This window comes from Microcebus murinus, chromosome 4 (genome assembly GCF_040939455.1).
Source record: "Microcebus murinus isolate Inina chromosome 4, M.murinus_Inina_mat1.0, whole genome shotgun sequence".
Lineage (NCBI taxonomy): Eukaryota > Metazoa > Chordata > Mammalia > Primates > Cheirogaleidae > Microcebus > Microcebus murinus.
The window spans coordinates 2,751,445-2,768,653 of NC_134107.1; the positions used below are offsets into that span (position 1 = coordinate 2,751,445).

A 17,209-nucleotide genomic window follows, 5' to 3' on the forward strand; every position below is an offset into this window, starting at 1 on the left:
TTAGCCGGGCATGGTGGCGCGTGCCTGTAGTCCCAGCTACTCAGGAGGCTGAGGCAGGAGGATCGCTTGAGCCCAGGAGTCTGAGGTTGCTGTGAGCGAGGCTGACGCCACGGCACTCACTCTAGCCTGGACGACAGAGTGAGAGCCTATCTCAAAAGAAAAAAAAAAACCAAAACATAGCACGGGGCAAACAGCACACATCACGCCATCTCAAGTCACCTGCAGGCGTGCCCCAGACGACTTGGAACGAGAGTGGGGGCTGTTGTGGCCTGGGCCCCCCCAGAAAACAGACTCTGAGTGGAGAAGCGAGGATGCATGAGTGACAGGGTGTGCTGCCAGGAGCCCACCACGGAGGCTCACAGATGGGGGCTGGGAAAGATTGGGGGGGGCGGGGGTGCCAATGAGCAGGTAACTCCGCGAGCGCGGGAACCTCACCAAGCGCACGGAGCTCACGCCCGAACGGCGGCCACGGAGAGGGCCCGGGCGGTCCCCTCGCCCCGCCCAGCTGGGTCTCCTGAGTCGGGCGTTTGTGGGTTCTCAGGGTTATGAAGCCGCTCGGGTGGAAGGGTCACACCTGGCGAGTTGGTCACACCAACTCGCACGCGCACGGTGCGCGGTCAGTGTGGAAAAATCAGAGCTCAACAGACAGACAAAGCGGGCCGGGCGCGGGGGCTCACGCCTGTCATCCCAGCACTCTGGGAGGCCGAGGCGGGCGGATTGCTCAAGGTCAGGAGTTCGAAACCACCCTGAGCAAGAGCGAGACCCCGTCTCTACTAAAAATAGAAAGAAATTAATTGGCCAACTAATATATGTAGAAAAAATGAGCCGGGCACGGTGGGGCACACCTATAGTCCCAGCTGCTCGGGAGGCTGAGGCAGGAGGATCGCTTGAGCCCAGGAGTTGGAGGTTGCTGTGAGCGACGTGCTGACGCCACGGCACTCACTCTAGCCTGGGCGACAGAGTGAGACTCTGTCTCAAAAAAAAAAAGAGGGGTGTGTGAGTTGAATTAGGAGCCTGTGTCCTCGGCCTTTGTACCCTAACTTCCTTGAGCCGGGAGCAGCAGCTTCCCCGTGTCCTGGATTCAAACCCCAGCTCCACCCCTCCCCGGCTGTGTGATCTCTGTGCCTCAGTTTCCTCCTCTGTACGACGGGGCAGCGCGAGAGGCGGAGGAGCCACACGCGTGTGCAGTCCGCGCGGAAAACCGGAGTTTTATTCGCCGTTTCGGGAAGGCAGGGAGACCAGCACGCGGGCCACAGCCGTGTGGGCTTTTCCTTTTCTTTTTTCTTTTTTTTTTTTTAATGTCTGCTGTTAATAAAATATTTTTACAGAGACCAAAAAGTCGGAGTAGTGCAAAACATCTCAACACCATGCATCCATGACCACTTCTCGTTTGTTTTAAACATTTGTTCCAAGTCACGTATTTACAGAGAGATGAGGGCATCTGTGCCGACGCCGGGGCGACAGGGTGTCATTAAAAAAAAACCGAACCGAACCGAACCGAAAAGAACGAACAACATACCGAGTTCGCGTTCCCAGTCACATGCTAAGAGGAGGCGAGCGGAGGGGCGGCCTGGGGCGGGGGGGGTTTTGGGGGGCCCTCCCGGCCGTGTGGCCATGGGTGCATGGGGGGCCCTCCGCCACTGCGGCCGGGCAGGGCCGGGGCGCGGGCGCCACTCGGTTTCTGTCTAGAACGGGAAAGGCAGGGGAGGAGAGCGAACACGGGTCAGCGAAGACAGCTTTGGTCCGTAACGATTCTTAGGGGCGGGGGCTCGGGAGCAGGCGGCCCCTCCCCAGAGGGCAGCAGGGTCCCCCGGCGGTCCCCACCGCCGCCCCGCCCCGGCCCTGGGTGTCCCCGCCTGCAAAACGGCCGGCCCGGGCAGCGGCGGGGCGCGGAAAGGCTCTGAGGTCCCGGAGAAGTCGCGGAGGTTCCCGGCTGGGTGTCGAGTTTTTTGCATCTCTGATGGGGGCGGGGCGGGGCTGCGGGCTCTGGGGCTGCGGGGGGGGGGGGGGGGTGGCGAGGGCGACCCGGGCGCCTCCCGCCTCGCGCGGGTCCCGAGAACGAACCCAGTCCTCCCCCGTCCCTGCGTCTCTCTCCATCTCAAAGTCCCCGTCTGCTTGGGGGCGCGAGGTCACCCCGGCCCTGTGCCTGTCCTCCGTCCCTGCCCCCCTGGGAGCGGTGTTGTGCTTTGCGTCTGTCCCAGGGGTCCCTCCCTGCCATCCCGCCACGGGCTGCCGCGCCTGTGTCCCTCCCCTGACCTGTGGAGACCCGGGCTGGCTCCTTGCACCAAGCGAGGCCCGAGGCCCAGCCAGGGCACGGGACCCCGGGGTGCCCCGGGGGTGGCGGCGAAAGTCCAGGGGTGTCATCGGAGACCAGGCTCTGCCGCCGCCGCCGCCGGCTCCTCTGCGGCCCCCCCAGTTGTGCCAGTACAGGGGGAGCTTCTTCCTGGTTCCAGAATGCGTCCAGCTCTCTCTTTTCCCTTTGCTCCGCGCGCTGTGTCCTGCGGCTCCGCCCGAACCCGGCTCGGACTCCGTCTGGGCGCCCGGGGCCTCGAGGGGCGAGCGGTTGGGAAGGACAGACACGCGCGCGCACGCGCAGTCACTCGCCCGCCCCGCCCCCAACCCCTAATCCAACTAGGCGCGTCCTCCCTGCCCTTCCCCTGCGCCCAGCCCGCGCTGGGTAAAGTCGGAGCTCCAGAGAGGCCTCGGTCCCCAGTCTGGGAGAAAGAGAGCCGGACACAGACACCCCCAGTCCCACGGCATCAGGGCTAGACCAGAGAAGGGGCAAAAGCTGGGGAAGTCCTGAGGAGGAGGAGGAGGGACGGTTTTCTACAAGAGGAGATTTTTGTTATGGGCTTTGGAGGATGAGTAGGAGTTCTCTGGGGAAAGAAAAGTGGGAGGAAATGTCAAAAACAGTTCTAGCCCGGGAGTCAGAAAAATACTCCCTGAAGCTCCCTCCTTGTGCCTAGGCCAGTGCTGTGGAACCCTACACACACACACACACACACACACACACACACTTGACCAGAAAGGCTCCTAAGGAATCTTTTTGGCAATATCTTGGCTCGCTCAGGCAGCCCAGCTCCTCCTTCTCCTTCTGGCCATCCACAAATCTCTCGGAGCCCACGGCAGGTCACAGGCCGCCTCCGCTGCTGCATTGCTGGTGTGCTCAAACCTGAGCCACTCCACCCGCGAAGCCACACCCCCACACCTGGCATGGTCTGGGCTTCCAATCTGCCCCCGGGGCCATGTTGACAGCCACGCTAAGCTCCCCCTTTGCCCCCGGCTGGAATCCTCCAATCCGGCCTCCTAACCCTTGGTTCGCAAGCCCGCCTTTCCCCATACCTGCCCAGGTGCAGGGCAGGCACAGAACCTTCCCATCAGAGACTGGGGCCGCTTCTCCCGGACGCTCGGAATTCCCATTTTGGGGAAACCATCTCCATAAACACACAACGCTCAGTGCCTGGGGTTTGCGTGCGGCCTCCGCCTTAGAGAGGCCAAAGCCTTGGGCAGTGCACAGCTGGGACGGCTGTACCCAGCGGCCCCGGGGCTCGCCTAAGGGCAAAGGGGTTTTGTCTTCCTCTTCATGGAGCCTCCAGGCTCTCTCTCCAATAATCAGTTTCTGTAACCCCAAAGCACCCCACCCCCTCCTCATTGTCCCCTCTCTCTGGGGCTCCTGCCTTGTGGGTGGTTCCTTCACCTCTCACCTCCGAAAGCCTCGGCGTCTGACCGATGGGGCGCCCATCCCCCTGGGGGTCGTCCTCGAGTCTCTCCCAGCCCGGCGTGGTCCTGTGCTTGCCCACCCGAAAGAAGAAACCGTGTCACCTGCCCCCGGGTCCGGCGTGGACAAGCAGGTCGGGGGCAAAGACAGGCCAGGCCGGACTTTCTGAAGGGCCTGCCCACACGGCTCTCTCGCCAAGTGAGCCCAGCTCGGGTGGAGGAGGAGCTGCGGGCAGGCAGCGCCCCAGCTGGGCGGGGCCTGTGGCCGGCGTTGGAGCGAATGAACGAGATTTTGGAGACTAGGCCCCGAGCGTGTCTGTGGACTCTCTCTCTCTCTCACGCACACACACGCACGCACACGCGCCCCTAGAGTTCCTGGTCTTTCCTGCCTGGACAATTCTGGGAAAGGAAGAAGGGATGGGGGAACCTGGGCCCAGGGGACCCCACACCCTCACTCTCCTCTGGTGGGAGGTCAGGAGTTCTCGGGGCACCCCCGAGGGGCTCCAGGAGAAGAGGCTGAGGGCAGGGGTCTTGCTGGGCAGCCAGAGGAGGACGGGTGCGATGGGGGCCTGGGCCCAGGACCCCCACCCCTTGGGGGAAGGGCCCCTGAGGTGGGGGTTAGCAGCAATGGGCAGCCGTGTCGGGTCACCCGACCTCAGCCCGCCCTTCCATGGGGCACACGGGCCTAAGGGACCGGGGACAGGGTATGGCACTGGGAACCTCGGCCGAGTCTCAAGCAGCTCTCTTGGCCTCAGTTTCGCCATCCGTCAAATGGGTGCGTCGAACTCCACGATGTGAGGACTGGGTTCTCTGGGGGAGAGGGGGACGCAAACCCCCAAGGGGAAGTAGGGGCGGCGTGGGTGCCCCAGAGCCGTCCCCTCGGCCTCCAGGGTTTGGGCGCCCGAGGGCGCATGTGCTTTTGAAATCCCATCCTCCCCCTCACCCCATGTATTTTTTGCGCAGACGTCAAAGAGGGGGACTGGGGTACTCGGGGCCCTCCAACCAGCGACCTGGTCCGCCCAGCCCCCACCCCCCTCGGGGGGCGCTCGCCCAGGGCCCCCCTCCAGGAGCCCAGAGTTCCGTCCTTGGCAATGGGTCTCGGGCCCCGGGGGCTTGGGGCCCGTCGTATGGCTTTTCCAGGGGACAGGAGGCGCGGCCTTCCCGCGGCAGAGCCCCGGGACGTGGCTCCTCCAGAGATGGGGTCCCCCGGCACCCCAGCTCCACCGGCCCCGGACGGCGGGGGCGTGGCCTCCCGAGGGGCGGAGCACGGGCCCTGCCCAGTTCCCCAGAGGGGCCGGCTAAGCCCAGGGCGCAGGCGCAGCCCGCCCCCAGGAGGCCCCGCCCCGCGCGCCCCGCCCCGCCCCGCGCGCCGCGCAGGCGCAGTGTCGCCCGCTCCCTAAGCGCGCCGCGCAGGCGCAGTGTCGCCCGCCCGCCCACGCGCGCCGCGCTAAGGCGCAGGCGCGGCGCCGCCCTCCTCGGCGGAGCGCGTGTCCGACTTGAGCTTGACGAACTCCTTGGCCACCTCGTCGTTGCTGCGCTGCGACAGGATGCGCAGCACCGTGAGCCCCGTGTCGTCCATGTGGATGCGGCGGCCGAGCGGCAGCCAGCACGCGGCGCTCCCGCGCTGGGCCAGCTCGCGCAGCTGCAGCACGGCCAGCCCCACCGTGCGGTCCTCGCGCGCGAAGCAGTAGTCCTTGACGCACACCTGCAGCTCGTAGCACTCGGGGCCCGCGTCGGCGCTCAGCGTGCTGCGGGGGGCGGGGGGCGGGGCGTGAGGCAGGCCACGCCCACCCCGGTGCCCCCCAGGCCCCGCGTCTCCCAGCACCCCGCTAGCCCCGCCCTGCCCTGCCCAGGTGACACGCCCTGCAACCTGTGCTGGGCCACACTCACGCCGGGTGCCCCCAGGCCCCGAGTCTCCTGCACCCGGCTAGCCCCACCCTGCCCAGCTGACACGCCCTGCAACCTGTGCTGGGCCACGCCCACAACGGGTGCCCCTGACCCCGTGTCTCCTGCCCCAGGCTAGCCACGCCCTGCCCAGGTGACACGCCCTGCAACGTGCCATGGGCCACGCCCACACGGGTGCCCCCAGGCCCCGAGTCTCCTGCACCCGGCTAGCCCCACCCTGCCCAGGTGACACACCCTGCAACATGTGCTGGGCCACGCCCACAACGGGTGCCCCCTGACCCCGTGTCTCCCGCCCCGGGCTAGCCACGCCCTGCCCAGGTGACATACCCTGCAACCTGCCATGGGCCACGCCCACCCGGGTGCCCCCCAGGCCCCGAGTCTACCAGCACCCCACTAGCCCCGCCCTGCCCTGGCCAGGTGACATGCCCTGCAACCTGTGCTGAGCCACATCCACGCCAGGTGCCCCCAGGCCCCGTGTCTCCTGCCCCGGGCTAGCCCCGCCCCTGCCCAGGTGACTCGCCCTGTAACCTACGCTGGGCCACGCCCACACCTCGGTGATTATGCTGCCAGGTCTGTCCCCCTCTCCCTTCACACCCGCCCAACACCACCCCCATGGGCTCACATACCCCCTCCGCGGCCCCCCACGTGACCCTTCCCTCAGGTCCCCCCACCCTGTCCCTTGGGTGGCCATGCACCCCGGCACCCTGCACCTGTGCCCTCCGCCTGCCGAACTGCTGCCCGCCCCAGAGGTCCCACCCAGACGTCCCTAGACGGCGTTCCCACCAGAGCTCAGGGTCTCCCCGGATGTGGCCTCTCCCCCATGCCCCCTAGCCCGACCCTCTGACCCCCAGGATGCCCCCCTCCAGACATGACCCTGCCGGGTGCCCCACCACGAGTGACACTGCGCTCCCACCCCTCAGCACCCTCTGAGTGACCTCCCGGCCGCTGGCTGAGCGAGAGCCCCTGTCTAGGGCCACGCCCACGCCCACGCGGCTGCCTCGTGTCCCCTCCCAGGTTGCTTCTATCCCCAAGTACTCCGGCACACCCCGGGTGACATCCGCTCCTCCCGGCTAGCCCGTAAGCATTCCCGGTCACCCCACGCCCTCCGTCCAAGAGCCCTGTCCTGGACCTGGTGGTGCTCTTTCTTTTTTTCTTGTTTTGGAGACAGAGTCTCACTCTGTTGCCCGGGTTAGAGTGAGTGCCGTGGCGTCAGCCTCGCTCACAGCAACCTCCAACTCCTGGGCTCAAGCGATCCTCCTGCCTCAGCCTCCCGAGTAGCTGGGACTACAGCCATGCGCCACCACGCCCGGCTCATTTTTCTATATATATGTCAGTTGGCCAATTAATTTCTTTCTCTTTATAGTAGAGACAGGGTCTCGCTCTTGCTCAGGCTGGTCTCCAACTCCTGACCTGGAGCAATCCTCCCGCCTCGGCCTCCCAGAGAGCCAGGATGACAGGCGTGAGCCACCTCGCCCGGCCTGGCCGCCGTCTTGACCTCTAGGAGCGCCCACCCCTCCCTAGGCGACGCCAGCTATGACAGCCCCGACTAAGCCCACTCCTGACTTCAAGTGGCCCATCGCGTGGGGGCCCACCTCCACCCCGAGTGGCGCCCACGCCCTGCCCTGCGAGACACTCCATTCCTGTCTCCCAGCCCCGACCCCTCATGGTGGCCTGCCCCAGCAACCCCGACGGGCCCACTGCCCGCTCCAGGAGGCCCCAGCCTCCAGCGACCTCACTCCTGCCCCCACGTCCCCTAGCCCCCTCACCCACAAGCCTCATCATGACCCCCCAGGTCCCTTAAAAGACCACGGCCAGTCTCCAGCCCCAGAGACGGTACTTCTCCCTGTCACAGGTGATGCTGACCCCGTCCCTTCGCCCCCCGTGCCCATATCACGCTCACTGTCTCCCCTGGGCCCTGCCTGCCCCATCGAGTGCCATTTCATCGTGGTGTGGCCCCCTTTCTCCTGCCCTAAGGTGCCTTCCTCTCCCGCCTCCCCGCCCAGGGCGCGGCCCCTCCCGTCCCTGCACCCAGGAGCCACCGGCCCGCCAGGCACCCCTCCTGCCTCTGAGGTCCACCTGGCAGGTGGCCCTCCCCCGTCCCCACGCTCCTCCCAGGCCCCCCCGACTCACAACTGGAAGCTCTCGTTGTACTTGGGGGCCCAGCTGTTGTTCTTGGATTTGGTGGCAAACTTGCGTTTCTTGTCGCTGAGGTGGGGCCCGATGATGTTGACCTCGATGAACGGCCGGAAGATGCCAGAAGTCTGCCACTTGAGGTCGTTGGCAGCCACCACTGTTGGGGGGAAGCAGAAGGTCAGACTGGCCGGGGGGCCCCAGCGGCCTCTGTGGCTTTCATAAACCTGTCTGAAATGAAGACGAATTCTCCTAGCACGCCCCCGAGGCTACGCGTGGCCACGTGACTGACTTCTTCTGGCCGAAGAAAGGGAGCCCTGAACTTTCTCCTTCCCCTAGCCTCAGCCTGCAATGCGGGTGGAGGCTGAGCGCTTTAGAACCCTGTAGAGGGGGGAAAGCCCACTAGGGACTAGAGTGCAAGAAAAGATAGCAGAGGCATCGCCACAGAGTCCTGTGGCACTGTTTGCACTCCTGGATCCAGCCATGCCTGAAGGTGCCTTCCTCTGGACTTCTCAGTTTCATAAACCATTGGACAAAAAAAAAACAAAAATGTTCTTTTTTTTCTTTCTTTTTCTTGTTTTGAGACAGAGTTTTACTCTATGACCCCAGGTAGAGTGCAGTGGCATCATCACAGCTCACAGCAACCTCAAACTTTTGGGCTCAATCAATCCTCCTGCCTCAGCCTCCCAAGTAGCTGGGACTACAGGCATGCACCACCATGCCTGGCTAATTTTATATATATATATATATATATATATATATATATATATATATATATATATACACTTTTTTTTTTAGTTGTCCAGCTAATTTGTTTCTATTTTTTTTTTTTTTTAGTAGAGATGGGGTCTCACTCTTGCTCAGGCTGGTCTTGAACTCCTGATCTCAAGCGATCCTCCTGCCTCAGCCTCCTGAGTAGCTGGGACTACAGGTGCATGCCACGACGCCCAAACCAATTTTTCTATTTTTAGTAGAGGCGGGGTCTCGCTCTTGCTCAGGCTGGTCTCTAACTCCTGAGCTCAAGCCATCCTCCCGCCTCGGCCTCCCAGAGTGCTGGGATGACAGGCGCGGAGCCTCCGTGCCCGGCCCCAAAATGCTTTTCTTGCTTAAGCCAGTCCCGAGTGTGGTTCCTCTCTCGGAGCCCGGTGGGTCCTGGCCGAGGCAGCCTCCCGCCCGCGGCGGCCACTCACCTTTCACCGTGACCTTGTGCTCGCCCGTTCCCGGATGCGTGAAGAGCTCGACGTGGACGGAGACTTCACCCACGGGGTCTTCCACACCCGAGCCTGGGCAGGGCGGGGGGGGGGGGGGTGCTCGGTGTGAGCTCCGTTCGCTCCGCCCCACCAGGAGGGACCTTGACTACCACCCACCCACCACGTGCTGGCGGCACCAGGTCTCCACGCTGACAGGAACGCGCCCAGGGGGCCAGGACGCCGGGTCCTCATAGGGAGCCAAGAATCCTGGGTTCGGGCCCTTAACTGTCCCGCTGTGTGTTCTCAGGAAGATCTCTTAACCTCTCTGAGCCCAATGCGATTGCTTTCCTTTATCTCCTTTCACCAGCCACCATGCTGTCCAAACTCAGTCCTCCTGTCGCACCACCTCTTGGCAGCCTCCGACACCCAGGCCTCCTGTGCCGGCTTCTCCTCCCGGAGCATGCCGTGCCTCGCAGGCTCTCGCCCCACAGACTGGCCACTCGTACACTGGACAGTCCTGCCCCCTCTACCTTCAAGCTGCATGTGGAACCGGACCCGTGGCTTTGAGCCCCGCCCGGGTCCTGCCTCCCTCCCTGTGTGCCTGGACTATTGCAGTGGCCTCCTCGCTGGTCTCCCTGCCTCCGCCCTCCCGGCTACTCCCAACACGCCAGCCAGAGCAATCCTTTTAGGTCAGACCCCGTCCCTCCTCTGCCCGAAACTCTTCCAGGTCTCCCACTCCCTCTGAAGCAATGGGGTCTCTTTTGGTGCCCTGAAATGTCCTTCTCAAGATGCCTCGCTACCACCTCTCCTGCCTCAGTCTCCCCCGCTCTGGCCCTCGTTAGCTTTGACCCAGCCCCACGGGCCACCTCAGTGCATCGCCTGACCCAGAAACCCCGTCTCTGCTGCAGTGGCAGCTTGTCGGGGGAGCTTCCTCTTTGCCCGCCCGCATTCCCCTTTGGCATCTAAGTTTCTGCTGAGAAATGCCCCCACGCTGGCCTCAGAGCTGTGGCCAGGTAGGATGGGCTCCCCCCCCACACACACAGCTGGCCAATCAGAGCAGCCCCTGTCCATGGCCAACAGTGATTGGCTTAGGGATGGTCATGTGACCCAAGCTGGGCCAATAGGAGTTGGGCTTGGGACTTTGGCTGTGACGTCAGAAAAGGCTCTCTCTGGCGCTAAGAGGGCCAGAGAGAGGAGAGCCCGCCCCCACGGGGGTGGCCATGGAGACCAATGGCCAATGGTATGGTTGGAGACTCTGGATCCAGCTATTCCGGAAGCCAATCCAACCCCTCATCTTTCAGTTGCAGAGCCAAACATTCCCTCTTCCGCTTGGGTCATGAGGTGCACTTCTTCTTTTTTTTTTTTGAGACAGAGTCTCACTTTGTTGCCCAGGCTAGAGTGAGTGCCGTGGTGTCAGCCTCGCTCACAGCAACCTCAGTCTCCTGGGCTAAGCAATCCTCCTGCCTCAGCCTCCTGAGTAGCTGGGACTACAGGCATGCGCCACCATGCCCGGCTAATTTTTTCTATATATATTAGTTGGCCAATTAATTTCTTCCTATTTATAGTAGAGACGGGGTCTCACTCTTGCTCAGGCTGGTTTCGAACTCCTGACCTCGAGCAATCCGCCTGCCTCGGCCTCCCAGAGTGCTGGGATTACAGGCGTGAGCCACCTCGCCGGGCCTAAGTACTTCTAGATTTTGAGACAGAGTCTCGCTCTGTCGCCCAGGCTAGAGTGAGTGCCGTGGCATCAGCCTAGCTCACAGCAACCTCAGACTCCTTGGCTCAAGCCATCCTCCTGCCTCAGCCTCCCAGGTAGCTGAGACTACAGGTGCGTGCCACCATGTCCGGCTAATATTTCTATTTTTAGTAGAAATGGCATCTCGCTCTAGCTCAGGCTGGTCTTGAACTTCTGACCTCAAGTGATCCTCCTGCCTTGGCCTCCCAGAGTGCTAGGACTACAGGTGTGAGCCACCGTGCCCGGCCGAGGTGCACTTCTGTTCCGGGCCACCACAGTGTCCTCCCGAATGTCTGGTTCTGACGGGGACCGTGGAAGAGCCGGGCGGAAACCTCCTGTCCTAGTTCCCCCGCCTGTGAGACTCAGAAGGGCATTCCGCCGGGCCTGCAGACCTGTGGCCGCCAGCACCCCTCAAGGTCCCTTCCCAGCCCCCCAGGCAGCCCCCCACTCTTGGATCGCCCCATGCACAGGGAGAACAAGGGGGAAGTCGGGGGTGGGGGTGGGAGACTGGGTCACTCGGAGGGTCGATCTGGGTTACCTCGCCCTGGACAGGAAGTGACTGAGGGTCAGGGAGCAGAGGCGAGAGACCCCGTCAGCCCGGGACTGGGGCGTGTGCCCATCCCAGACCGCCTTCCTGGTCATCTCGGGTTCCCGCTCCCCCCACCAATCGCATGCTCAGCCTCCCCGCCCCCCCAGGCTGATGCTTCAGAGCAAGCTCAATCCGGGCCAGACCGGGGTGCCAGGGGGAGCCGGACAGTGGGGGGCGGGGGGGGGGAGCGGACCGAGGCCGAAGCTAGTAAGAGGGGGGAGGAGGGCAGTGCTGGGCGCCCCCATCCCGTGGTTTGCTGGCTCCACGGGCAAGGCTCTCTCCTGGGCCTCTCTGCTCCCCTCAACCCCACCCCCTCGCCCCGCGCCCGGAGCCTGTGCCGGGGAGGCTCCTCGGGCAAGCGGCTTGCCCCTCGGGCGCTCAGCGTCCTCATCTGTGGGGTGGCGGCCCTGGCGGGGCGCTGGAGAAAGCTTTCCAAGAGTCCCCAAGAAATGCCGGGCACAGGGTCTGGCTCAGAGTTAGGGCCTGACAAATTTCATTTCTTTTCTTTTCTTTTCTTTTCTTTTCTTTTCTTTTCTTTTCTTTTCTTTTCTTTTCTTTTCTCTCTTCTCTTTTTTCCTTTCCTTTCCTTTCTCCTCTCTCCTCTCCTCTCCTCTTTCTCCTTTCCTTTCCTTTCCTTTCCTTTCCTTTCCTTTCCTTTCCTTTCCTTCTTTCCTTTCTCCTTTCCTTCCTTTCTCCTTTTCTTTTTCTCTCTTTCTCTCTTTCTCTCTCTCTTTCTCTCTCTCTCTCTCTCTCTCTCTCTCTCTTTCTCTCTTTCTCTCTTTCTCTCTTTCTCTCTTTCTTTCTTTCTTATATTTTCCTGTGCTGGGGGTCTCGTTCTGTTGCCCGGGCTGGGGCACAGTGGTGCGATCACCACCCGCTGCAACCTTGAACTTCTGGGCCCAGGCGATCCCCCCAGGCCTCCTGAGGAACTGGGACAACGGGCGCCCGCCACCCCCACTGCCTGGCTAGTTTAAAAATATTCTCTCTCTCTCTCTCTTTTTTGTAGAGATGCAGCCCCCTTATGTTGCCCAGTCTGGGCCTGATCCACGTGAATTGTTTTCTACTCTGGGAAACGCGACATCCAGGACGACAATAACAACCGCGACAACAGCTAACAACTGCTGCGAGCTCATCGCGTGCCAGGACTTTGACTAAAATTTTGGGACTAGAGGCGTCCTAAATATGATCTCACGAAGCAGGGTCCTCATTGACTGTCCCCATTTTACAGATGAGAAAACTGAGGCCCGGGCAGGCAGACTTTTGCCCGAGGTGCCCGGGCGGAGCCGCTGACCTGGGACCTGAGCCCAGCGCTGACCCTGGCGGGTGCCCGTCCCGGGGACCGGGATGCGGCTTACAAAGACGCGTCCCGGGAGGGACAGATTCCGACGGGAATCGCTTCTCCTTCCCCACGTGGAACCAGCAAGCCGTCCTTTCCCCGCCGCCGGGCAGCGCCGGCCGGGGAGGCGCAAGGACGGGCCTTTTACTAGCCGGGCGGGAGGGGCGCAGGCACCGGGCACCAGGCGCGCGCGCGGGCGCAGAGGCACGTACCCTTCTCAGGATAAATGTCTTCGCTAAGGGTAAACCTAGCCCCCTTTCCACCATGGACTAATCGCGGGGCGGGCGGGGAGGCGGGGGAGGGCGGGGGGGGGCACCAGCGAGAGGTGAGGGCGGAGGAGTGCGCGTGGCGGGGCGGGGGAGGGGGGCGCGGAGAGGGGACAGCGAGTGACAGGGAGGAAAAACAAGAGAGAGAGAAACGTCAGCTGCAGACGGACGGACGGACGGACGGACAGTCTCCTGCCCCGGCGACACTAAAAGCAGCGAGGACTGGGAGGGAAGCTGACCGCAGGGCCGGACATGGGGGGCCCCGGGCTGACTGCGGGGGGCCGCTGGGGCCGTAGGGCTTTGCTCCCCGCCCTGGCCTGGGAAGCGACAGGGCGACTGCCCCTCCCGCTCCTGAGGTCGCCTGCCACACCCTGTCCCGCCCCGGGTCTGCACCCTCGCGACCGATTTTGGAAAGGGGCCCGCAGGGAGCGCGGCCCGTCCCGCCCCAGCCGCTGTGTGCCAGTGAGCTCGGCGGACAGGAGACGGAAGCAGGAGACAGAAAGAAAGGAGGAGAGAGAGAATTTGACAGTGGGAGTCCCTCTGTCCGCATCCCCCGCCGCGCGTCCCTCACGGGCTCGGGGCTGTCAATCACGGTCCCGCCCGTCCTGAACTGTCAATCACTCCCCAGTTCCCTGGGTCACAGAGGCCCCTCCCCCAGAGCCATCAACCGCTCCCCGGACCCGCCCCCCTGGGAGCTGTCAATCATTCATTGTCGCTGGGACGTCAGAGACTCTCCCAGGAGGGGACGACTGCCTTGTCACCCGTCCCACCCCTGGGAGTTGTCAAGTCCTTCCCTGGTCTTTGACGTCAAAGAGGGCCCACCCCGGAGCTGCCAATCACCTCCTGGCCTCATGACGTCACAGGTTCTCTTCCAGGAGGTGTCAGCCCCTCCCGGCCATGCGATTCCAGAAGCCCCACCCCCATAGCCTGTCGACCACTCGTGGGCAGCCGTGCCCGTGACGTCACGGATAGGCGAGCCAATGGAGGCCACGCAGGTGGGGGGCGGGGATTCCAGAGGCCCCACCCTAGGCTGTCGACCACTCATTGGGAGGCGTGTTCGTGACGTCTCGGACGCCGAGCCAATGGAGGCTGCGTGGGGGTGGGCGGGGATTCCAGAGGCCCCACCCTCATTAGCTGTCGACCACTCGTGGGCAGGCATGCCCGCGACGTCACGGACGCCGAGCCAATGGAGGCCGCGTGTGGGCAGGGGCGGGGATTCCAGAGGCCCCACCCTCATTAGCTGTCGACCACTCGTGGGCAGCCGTGCCCGTGACGTCACGGACGGCGAGCCAATAGAGACCGTGTGCGGGCGGGGGGGGGCGGGGAAAATTCCAGAGGCCCCACCCTCATTAGCTGTCGACCACTCGTGGGCAGGCGTGCCCGGGACGTCACGGACGGGCGAGCCAATGGAGGCTGCACAGACAGGGGCGGGGATTCCAGAGGCCCCACCCTCATAAGCTGTCGACCACTCATGGGCGGGCGTGCCCGCGACGTCGCGGACGGGCGAGCCAATGGAGGCCGCGCGGGCGGGGCGGGGCGGGGCCTTACCCTGCGCGGCCTGCGTCTGCACGAAGGTCTTGATGAGCAGGTCGGTGGCCTGCGTGTACAGCGACAGCGCGTAGCGCAGGGACTGCAGGTCCGGGCTCTTCTCCAGGAAGGTCTTCTTGAGGCCCACGCCGCCCGCGTGGAAGTATTGCTGCAGCGGCGGGGTCGGGAGAGCTGAGGCCGGCGGGCGCCCCACGCGCCCCTGGAGCTCGGCAGGCCCGAGGCCGCCTCCCCACCCCGCCGCCCGCCTGGCCGGATCCCGCCGCTTCCCCGCCTCCACCTGCGCCCACGGCGGCGCCCGCACCTCGGGAGTAACACCCACGCCTCGCCTGCCCCCACAGACGTCTCTCCGGGTGTCTCCCCCAGATCATTCCCACCTCAGGCCCTTTGCACCGACTGTGCCCGGCAGTGGGAGCACCCGCCCAGCCACTTGCTCGTGTATGCTTGGCCTAGTGAACTCCTATGCATGCCTCAGAACCCACTTCCCACATGCCCTCTTCCAGGAAGCCCTTGCTGCTCCTTCCCTGGGCTCTCCCAGGCCCCATCTCTCCCTCTGCTACAGGGCCGACCGCGCAAGGCCGAGGATGGATGTCTGTATCCACCTGTGTCCCCCCACCCCCACGTGGGGCTCCTCACAACCCCAGCATCGGCCAGCCACCCCGTCAGCTTTGGCACAGGTGGAATCAGGGCGTGTTTCTAAGTTGGATGAATGAATGTGGGTTGGAGGCGAGCACAGACCCACGTCCACACCATGGGCACCCTCGGCCTGCCCCTCCCAGGACAGGCAGGGGTAGGGCCCCTCACCTTGATGGTGTCCAGGGCCAGTTCGACCACTGCACACTGCTTCGGAGTCAAGCTCTTGGCTTCGTCTCGTACCATGTGGTCCTGGGAGGATGGGGAGAGGGGCCGGGTGGGCAGAGCAGGCCGTGAGCGCCCTGGGCACCATCCCTGTTCCCCTTTTAGGACTGGACTGAGAAGGGTCAGTCTTTTCACCATCTAAGGATCCAGCATGTGACTGGCCCACAGCAAGCGCTCAGTAAGTATTCGTGGACTAAATAAATGATGTGTACCCTTGATCAAGCTGTACCTGAAGCTGAACCATGCACATCTTTCCAACATAATTGGGGCAAATAAATTGTGCTTGAGCCAGTGAGTAGGCTTTCTGTCCCTTGGGTCTGCAAAGCATGTCACCATCCTGGGATCTCTCCCTCCAAGGAGTTCCCCCACCCCCAATCCCATAATCCACCCCTCCTGCCCCAACCCCTCACCTTGAGTTTAGACAGCTGCCCCAGCTCCTTGGCTGCATTGAAGATCATCTGGGTTCCCTGAGGGTGACAACAGACACAGCTGGGTGAGGGCAGGGCTCCTGCAGTTCAGCCCCCAAGCACCCGGCTGACACCCCAGCCTGGACAGCATCTTGGTTCCTGTCCAGAGGCTCTGAGCAGGGCCACTGGTCGTGTCCTGGGGCCAGAGGTCTGGTGCCCCCCCCTGGGAAATGCCGAGGAGAACAGGCAACCTTGTCCCTGGAAATCCCAGTCTCCTGGGGCTGTTAGCCACCGCCCGCCCCCACCAAAACCCCGGGCTTGTGAGACAGAGGGGACAGGCAGGGCCCGGCGTGAGTGGCAGTGGGGGGGGGGCTCAGACAGGGCTGTTTGTGGGCGCGGGCGGGGGAGCCTTGGGTCAGGAAATGGCTCTGGTGAACTCTCGCTCTCAAGCGACTATCCCTTCTGTGGGGACATTCCCCTTGTAATCTGGGGTGGGGGTCGAGTCTCACCTTTCAAAGGAAAAGCCCTGCCCCCCCAAGCCACGCCTCCATACCCGCCCGCCTTCACCCCCTCCCAAATCAGACACTGGGAAGCAGATGACATGGTTACAGCTCTGACAAGCCAGTGGGCCTGGGTTCGAATCCTAGCTCAGCTGTGTGGCCCTAGGCAAGTCACTTAACCTCTCTGAGCCTGTTTTGTTTTTTTGTTTTTTTCCCCCCGATTTAGATGCAGGCAACTTGCACCCACTACATCTTTTGTGGCTTCGTCGGGACGAAACGACTTTGCTCGGCATTCACTGTCTCCAAGTCAGGGGCAGTGCTACGGGGGACAGGGTCCCAGTCTCCGTCATTGTACTGGGTGACCTCAGGCATGTCCCTGACTCCCTGGGCCTCAGTTTCCCCTGCTTCACCCACTCGTGTGGCCCAGCGGGGAGCAGGGGCCCTCCTGGGCACGCTCTGCCCCGCCAGCCAGCCCCCCGCACCCCCCGACGAGCAAGCCAGACAGACAGAGGAAGAAGAGACCAACACACAGGTTCGCGGGAGCCCGGACGGCACGGACCACAGACGTGGAGGGGGCACGGGGTGGGTGGGGGTGGGGTGGGAGCCAGACAGACAGTGAGAGGCCGGTCTTACGTCTGAGTGGCTTGGCAATTTCACCCTGCCCTGTGGAGAGAACCAGGCGGAGGTCAGAGCTGTGCCGGCTCCGGGGGGGATACGCAGCGGGACTTCCCTGCCCCCTCGGAGCGCGATCTCCCTTCCCCACCCGCCAGCTCCCTCCCTGACGCTGGGCTAACGGTGCGCCCCGGCCCCGGACCCCCGGTGGGGGCGTGGAGCCAGACTCCTGGACTGCAGGGGTCGCTGGGGGCGCCCAGGGGGCTGGAGCCAGCCCCAGGACGGGTCGCCTGCGGAGGCGGGGACAAGAGGGGGCTCGGCGTCCCCCTCCCGCAGCCCCAGAGCCCCGACCCTGGCGCGCCTGACGCTACAAAACACACCCACGCGCACGCCGAGCGCGCCCAGGGCAGGAGCGCCCG

General features: G+C 63.7%; 1 protein-coding gene across 2 annotated transcripts in view; it reads right to left on the reverse strand.

Annotated features, from left to right (window-relative positions):
- Window positions 1-5,150: 5,150 nt before the first annotated feature.
- UNC13A (unc-13 homolog A) overlaps window positions 5,151-17,209 on the reverse strand; it is a 66,850-nt gene continuing 54,791 nt past the window's right edge. The window contains exons 38-45 of one of the 2 annotated variants that reach the window (XM_076001520.1): window positions 16,812-16,841; window positions 15,682-15,738; window positions 15,218-15,298; window positions 14,417-14,564; window positions 12,815-12,871; window positions 8,943-9,035; window positions 7,753-7,912; window positions 5,151-5,465 (exon numbers count right to left, since the gene is read on the reverse strand). In XM_076001520.1, the coding sequence (XP_075857635.1) occupies window positions 5,165-5,465; window positions 7,753-7,912; window positions 8,943-9,035; window positions 12,815-12,871; window positions 14,417-14,564; window positions 15,218-15,298; window positions 15,682-15,738; window positions 16,812-16,841 (927 nt within the window). In that variant the 3' untranslated portion in view covers window positions 5,151-5,164. The remainder of the gene's footprint in view (window positions 5,466-7,752; window positions 7,913-8,942; window positions 9,036-12,814; window positions 12,872-14,416; window positions 14,565-15,217; window positions 15,299-15,681; window positions 15,739-16,811; window positions 16,842-17,209) is intronic. The other variant, XM_076001521.1, reaches the window with a different exon arrangement.